This window comes from Micropterus salmoides, unplaced genomic scaffold, assembly GCF_014851395.1.
Source record: "Micropterus salmoides isolate LMB-PRFRI ecotype aquatic unplaced genomic scaffold, ASM1485139v1 Ms_hic_scaffold_14, whole genome shotgun sequence".
NCBI classification, from domain to species: domain Eukaryota; kingdom Metazoa; phylum Chordata; class Actinopteri; order Centrarchiformes; family Centrarchidae; genus Micropterus; species Micropterus salmoides.
The window spans coordinates 23,234,767-23,242,370 of record NW_024040485.1 but is presented as its reverse complement, the minus strand read 5'-3'; the positions used below and the strand labels follow the sequence as shown (position 1 = coordinate 23,242,370).

Below are 7,604 nucleotides of genomic sequence, written 5' to 3'. Positions count from 1 at the left end.
TGGTTCTGAAGGACTTCATCTTGTATATGCAGGTGAAGGACTGGAGACTTGGCTTGGAAACCCCAGTGAGCAAAGGTGTCAACCATTCCTGTAACACTGTTCCACGCACGCACTTGGCCCTGTTCATCATGTTGATGCCCCAGCATCAGAATATCTGCAGCACGTCTGGAACTTTGTGTAGCTATTTTGATGGGAATTTTAACAAACTCCAGAGATCAATGCTTAGCTGAGCCTCCATTTAATCTTTGATATGTCAACTCATTTCTTAATCTTGACACAACCAACCATTTCATGCAATATAGAATTGCACATACACACATTTAACAAATCATCTGAAGTGCTTTCTACACAGAAGCACTGCTAACCTCCCTGTGGGATGTTTGTCCCTACATGCTGTGCCTTCCACTTGTGAAATGCAATCACTGGAAGCACATATGTTTCTTTTATGGAAATAATAATTAATTTGCAGAGTGTGGGTTCCTTTTGTGGGCGGCGAAAATGCACTCGGTTTAACATGCAAATTGGTGAGGCCGCTTCAGCGCATTCCTGACACACGTGAACAGAGAATGAAATGAAATCACTCAAGTTGTATGCAGCTGCGTGGCTGATTTCTATTACATCCGATTATTTCTGAATAGATAATGTCTTTTTAGCATTCTTTTGTTATGCAACTTGCTCATAACTAGCAATTTTGTCAATCTGTATTCAATATTGATGTTTCAGTGTTTGGAAAGAACATAACAGAAAGGTGGGTGTAAAAATGTTTTATAGTAAAAATTATAGGCAGCTAAGCAAAACATGGAGCTGTTTTACATGCTGTTTGTTGAATATTGCAAAGTATCTAAATTATTCAGCAGCTGTTCACACCTGAATTTCTGTCCGTCTTGCCTAGGGTTTGCTTGCAAGGTCTGGCCAGACAGAAATGTATCTACCCCCCACAGTCACCCACATACCACCTCCCCTTTCCCAGTCTGCATGTCATAGGAGACCATTAGAGAGGTTTGCTACAGTCACTATTGCTGCTGTACTGTATCAATAGTGTGCAGGTGTCTGTTTGACTGCATCATCCACCCCAACTTCCCAGAGACAAGTCAAATCAAGTTCTCCATCCACTTCACCGAACACTGTAACACTCACTTTTCTCATCACATCATCAGCAGTAAGACAGAGCCTGTGTCTTTGTTTATACAGACAGTTTTAATCAATGTTAGAAAACCAAATGCAGTCAGGAGCTTATAAAAAACATCTGAGAGCTCTTCAGCGCTCGTTAGTGTTTTCAAAGTGTGGGTATGGGAGTCACAATAGAAAGAACAAACTTACTTTATTGAACATGTCAGTTGTGAGACACAGAATCATATATTACTTGTAAAGCAGTAAAGGAATTAGGGAATCAGAATTCTCTGTGATAGTCTCTATGAAGTGGGCTGCTCATACAAAACATCATTAATAGTCAGTTATTAAGGAACATGACATAAGGAACAGATAACATGAGGAAGCAATATTGATCATTTACAATTACAGATTTCAATGGCATCTGATGGCCCCCAAAAAATAGACTCAAAACCGAATCAGTGCGATTTCTCAGTTAATCAAAACATAAGCTGTGAATGATGGGAACTTATGAATGAGTTTGCAGGTGAAACTGTCTCTTTTAGGACAAAAACACTTTACCTAAAAAAATACATGTTGTGTATTCACCAATCTACATGTAAAAATATGAATCACAAATAAATATCATGCTCTTGTCAATAGTATGATTTTTTTTTTGTCATCTGCAGGAATATAAAATGGATGTGGGTACTTTCTCTTCCCTGTGCACACAATAATTGAACATAAACGCTTTGATGTATGACATTCGCTACAGTGCTTTCTCAGCTTGTTTTTGAGGATCATATTGCTGCATAGCACAGATCAAAATCACAGTTCACTGGTGAATATGCTCCATTTTTGCACTCTAGAATGATCTTTGGTGAGAATGTAAACAATTGCACCAGAACAAAAAGTAAGGCTTTAAAGTTTCATAGCAAAATGAAAAACAAACACACACACATCACCTCCATACAAATATCTAATATATAATATATTTACCTGATTAGGAGTCCTACAACTAGTTGTCAGATAGCATGGATTAAGATAACTCGCCCAGTCTTACACTTTAAACAGCAAACAGTGTTCATAATAAGCAAGCCATAATTCAGTATAGCCCCTTACCCCTTGAACAATGTATAATGTACAATAGTTACTCTTTAGGATCCCTTTGTGAAATTGATTAACTGATACATAACGACATAGCAGGCAGCTGCAATGAGCAAGGTGATTTGGGGGTTGAATCAAAGGCTAGACAAGCTAAAATAAGAGGGCTAAGGTGGATAGTGATGGGGTTACAACATAAGAAGGGTATAGGCATCAGTGTCTCTCTGGTCCCAGAGATAAGGCACATTAATAGGGTACGGTGTTGCCTCCAACCCTAATACCCTGTAATATTAAAAAAACAGCCTGAAAATATGCCCAGTAAATTTGACAGTTTGCAGCCTATATTGTACATGAGCATCATCCCCCACTGTTTGCAGGACACATGTGCCCCTCAGTCTGCAGTATATCCATGTAACTATCCACCTACCCACCCATCCATCCGTCCGTCCGTCCGTCTTCTGTCTGTAGGCACTCTACCACTGCTCCCAGCTGAAGTCGTCCCCACCTCCAAACACAACAAAAAAGCCAAGGATGGTGAGGAAGATGATAGCATTTCCTGTCATCACCAGACCGCAGGCCCCCCACACGATCTATAGTAGGAAAAAATTCATACTGAATCAAGTCTTTCGACCAAAAACAAGTCCATATTATTCTTGTTTTTTTACAACGTCTCTCAAGATACAGTGCAAGAAAAATATACTAACAATTGATATGGTGGAGACAGCAGAGATGCATCTACACATACACATATGAGCCAATGACGGTGGCTGTGTTTAACTCATGGAACACATGGAAATCAACTTCCAAAAGATTTAAACATGGTTAGAGAGAACTCACTCTGTTAGTGCGGGCTAGCACAATGGGAAGCCCAAACGCTGACACCACAATGCCAGTTGTTAAGAAGTAGGCCAGCTCTCTGCATGCATTGCTGGAGGAGTCGTCGTCACTAAGGCGTCTGGATATGAAGGTCGGGATGGGGCTTAATATGTAGAAAATCACGACAAACAGCGGCCAGTATACCCTACAAAAACATGTGTGGAACAGTTAAAAAGGAGGGTCCACATTTTATGACATATGACGGCATGGGTTTGCAGCTTGTCAGATGAAAATAAACTAGTGCAAATTCAACAAAAAAAACTATTATAGGATGGGTCTGTGTTATTAAAGGCTCTGTACTTAAGCAGGTTATGCAGATGTTGATAACAACAGCCATCACTTATAATCTACATTCACCAACTAGTATTATGAGATACCTTCTGTTCAAAGACAAAGAGCATAAATAACTGAGGAAGGCCTTTCCCTTGTTCCATTTAAAAAAAAAAATCTACAATGGCCCTAATACGCCGCAGTAATATTACGCCAAAACAAAAATATTTAACCATACCATTTTAAAGGGGCGAGATTTTACAAATGAAGCTCAGTGTACCTTTATACATTTTATAACGTCTACTGTGACTGTGGAGGATATTTCATTAAATCTGAAAATGACCCTGATGACATCAAGCCAGCACTACAAACTGGGAGCATAGGGTTTGAAAAAAGTGCCTCTAAAATAATATGTAAAGCTCTCTGGTGATGTTTTGTGTTGGTCTGACGATTGCTGTACACAATACATTTCTTAAAGGTCTAATCTATCCATCTATCTATTAGTACCTAACCTTCATGAAAAGTGCAATACAACATTACTGGAGCAACCCTTTAAGACTATTTTTGAGTGTTGTGTTGTTTTTGTTACCTGCTTCTCTCTCTGATTAACGGCCACTTTAGTGGAAAAATATCTTAACTATTCCATTAAGCCTCAATAATGCGTGTTAAATCAAGTTTATGTCATACAATAACATAAACACTTAAGTTGTAAGTTAACAAAGAACCTACCCGTACTGTTCGAGTGCACAGCCCAGCAAAAGAAATGTAAGTCCAATGGCACCACTGAAGGACAAACCCACCAGTGCTGGAAGTAGAGAAACATTAGAGTATACTGGCAGATGCTTTTGTGCAAAGTTATAAGAGACCAAACAGAAATACGCTCGACTTCTAACACTTGTTTGTATGCTAAGTCTCCATTTAAAATGACTTAATGTGAAAACCAGCAACAATTTTAAACTAAATACAGGTTAATAAGGTAATAATGGAACCACATAGCTTGTAACAAATATCAACATCCTTGGACAGTGTTGCGGTGACAAGATAGCTTTCGATATGATTCAGCAACGGTTCTCATAAATGTTGAAAACATGGCTAACAAAGTTTTCGTAGCATTAACGCTAGAGAGGAACGTCTGCATAACTTAATGAACACAACTCTCAACTGACTCACTATCGAATAATATAAAATACCTTTAATGCCGGCCATTGCGATGATTTCGTGCAACTTTGTGTTTGGCGTTTGTTCTGTTCTTTGTGTAATGTTTATGTGCTCAGGATCTCTTTCTTGGTAGACGAACTTCCTGCTTCCTCCATCTGAGTTTCCTTTTCATCAGGTGACTTTCTTAAAGCTACAGTAGCGCAGCAGTCTGCCTGCGAAATCAAGTACCGAACGTGCAGACTTCATAATCATCATCATCATTAGCCGCATGTGGGCAGATTAATCACATGTTCTTGTCAGTCAAACACAGTTTGCTCCCTGTTGCAGTCACGCGTGACGAGGATCACGCACGGGGAGCACGAGACCATGTGGCGCCGTTCCTGGGGGATTCATTGATTAATACACGTGTTATCATCGGTGTACATTTTTTGTAGTGTTTTGTAAGTCTTTCCATTGTATGCTACTTTACACATCTACTCCCCTAAGCTTTAGATAGACATCTAAATTTTCAAAGTTACTTTTATCTGACAGTAATTATTAATTACTTTGCTGATACACAAGATCTATAAGAAATATAATGGCCTGTTACATATTAAACTATACCCAACGGTACATCAGAGTAGCTGAAATAGGCTCCAGCTCTGTTTTGGCTGTTTAGCTGTTTTGGTGCTAACTCATAATGCTTCAGTGATAATACTAATGGAATAATAGCCCAGTAGAATACGTTAATCATATAATACATATTTACACTCAATTCCCTGCATAATGAGAACTATTACTTTTGATATGTGCATTTTGCTCATTATATTAATTTTGGTTGACTAAGATTTTGAAAGACTTACTTGTAATGGAGTATTTTTACATTGTTGTATTGCTATTTTTACTTAAATGAAGGATCTGAATATGTCTTCTACCAATGTGTGCAGTACAGTATTCATGGTATTATAGCCTACACTGCATTGTAAGTCAACATTCTGCTTTTATAGCACTCAAGACTCATCTTGACTCCAGTTCTTTTTATGTAAAAAACTAAAACAAAAAAACAAGTCAGATATCTTGGCATTATTATTGATTAGGATGTCAATTTTGACAGATATATCCAGTCAATATGCCTATTATCACCTAAAAAATATAGTGAGACATCAAGAATACATGTCTACACAGGATTTAGAGAAACTAATTCATGCTTTCATCTCAAGTAGGTTAGACTACTGTAATGGTCTTTTCTCAGGTCTTTCCAAGAGAGCCCTGAGATAGTTTCAGCTCATTTAGAATGCAACTGCTAGTGACCTCACAAAGTCTAAGAAAGCTAAACACATACACATATTCTCAGGTCTATGCACTGGTAGTTATATAATTGAGTTACTGCTGGTTGTCTAGAATTTCATGTCATGGGTTAGGGCCCAATTATATTTCTGACATACGTTTTCCATATGTATCCCCCCAGGTCTCTTAGGTCATCTGGAACAGGTCAGCTAACTGTTCCCAGAGTCAGAACAATAAATGGCGATGCTGCATTTAGTAACTATGCTGCTGGAACAAACTGCCAGAAGATCTCAGATGTGCACTATTTGTTTTTAAAAACAAACTAGATATTATGCTCATAACTGTAATTCATTTGAATTGAAACTGCATTCTGTTAGGTGTTCAGTTTAGGTTTCTCTTATGAAGATGGTGGAAATATGTGCCAATAATTTTACAATAGGCCCCCTTTTTAACAGAGGACATTTTCACATGTCACAGTAGGAAAAGCACAGATGTAAATGATGAAATAAATGAAGGTTTGAATTGCATACTCCTTCCGTTTCCGGGTATTGTGCACACTTGCTTACTGTCACATTGGGACACTTGAATAGAATGGAGCCATCATTAATGCGATTTACATCACTTGTTCTTTTCCTATGACATGTCAAAATGTCTGTGAAAAAGGCACACTAAGAATTTGCAATGTTTTGATTTGTTTTATTGACATTTGTGAGTGTTATTTCCTCTTTCATTAACATACAATTTACTCTCTAAATGTTACATATCTGAAAAACACTTGTCAGTGATTTTTTTCACAAAGTGGTGCAATCTTACTTCCACTCAAACCTTTAGTGGAACTAAAACCCACAGTAAGTTGGCCTCAGATGAACCAGATCTAAAATCAGTGTGTCTCCCTCTTGTTGGGCTGGGCTTGAGTGTAACATGGCGATGACAACAGAAGAAAGGTACAGTACATCAAAGTGCATGAGTGATCACAGAGCTGGACCAGATGTTAGCGGATTGATGCTGCTGCTGCCCAGGTGGAAATCATGTAGCCACCAAAACTAGATAAGTTCCTTTTAAAATGTTACCTATTACAGCTTAAATGTCTCCTGCAGTAAAGAAGATGCAGTAATAGTAAAAGTAATCTTGTTCACATCTTATACCACAATATTCTGATGTTGCTTTGCTGTTTCTGTTGTTTTTTTCAAAACAGTTCCTCCTGATATGAAATGAAGTGTTTGTGTTTGCTACGCAAGCGAGCTGGCATGTTGTCATGAATCCTCCAACACCGCGCACCAAAAACTGCAATTTCAGTTTGTTATTCGCTGAGGAGTTTTCATTTTCCTGAATGAAGGAGTGAGGATGGTCCAAATAATAATTTGAGGCTTCATGGTAGGGAACACCCAGTTCTTTACTTTGAAATGAGCACTGGGTGCATGAGGAAATGTTATTCATGTGAGAAACTGTCTGTTACTTTCTTTCTTCAAAATCAACCTCTCAACAATCTTCAGTTCTACTTTCCACAAAACCATAAAGATGACTTCCTCATTGTGCACAGCCACATTTCGTAAAACAATATGAAAATAAACAGTTATAAACGAGTTTCACTCTGCTGTTTTAGAGGCTCATTCTGCGTTTAATAAGACAACATTATGTCATGATTAGTTGTTGTGATCTCTAGGAATGCTGATGACTTTGTAAACCTGCTGATTTTTGCCAGTGACTCACTGGTTTAAATTACAATTGGAACAAGTACAGATAACAAAAGTGAAATAAACATAGATTAGAAAACACTGACAAACCAGAACACATAGTCTGTTTGCTGATGTTTGAGAAAGACACACACGCCACACAAAAAA

At 38.1% G+C, this 7,604-nt stretch overlaps 1 protein-coding gene across 1 annotated transcript; it reads right to left on the bottom strand.

Annotated features, from left to right (window-relative positions):
• Positions 1-1,178: 1,178 nt before the first annotated feature.
• Positions 1,179-4,687, bottom strand: LOC119902387 (leptin receptor gene-related protein). The gene is made up of 4 exons (XM_038718538.1): positions 4,530-4,687; positions 4,069-4,144; positions 3,031-3,214; positions 1,179-2,783 (listed from the first exon to the last, which is right to left on the bottom strand). Exons 1-4 carry the CDS (start codon positions 4,543-4,545, stop codon positions 2,667-2,669), a joined length of 393 nt encoding a protein of 130 aa, XP_038574466.1. The 5' UTR covers positions 4,546-4,687; the 3' UTR covers positions 1,179-2,666.
• Positions 4,688-7,604: the final 2,917 nt, after the last annotated feature.

Bases quoted from the DNA above. Each gene is read 5' to 3' on its own strand.
- LOC119902387 (XM_038718538.1), bottom strand. The intron at 3,215-4,068 runs GTAGGTTCTTTG...ATGTTTTTGTAG, and splicing joins TGTGCACTCGAACAGTACGG to GGTATACTGGCCGCTGTTTG. The intron at 2,784-3,030 runs GTGAGTTCTCTC...TTCCTACTATAG, and splicing joins TGCTAGCCCGCACTAACAGA to ATCGTGTGGGGGGCCTGCGG.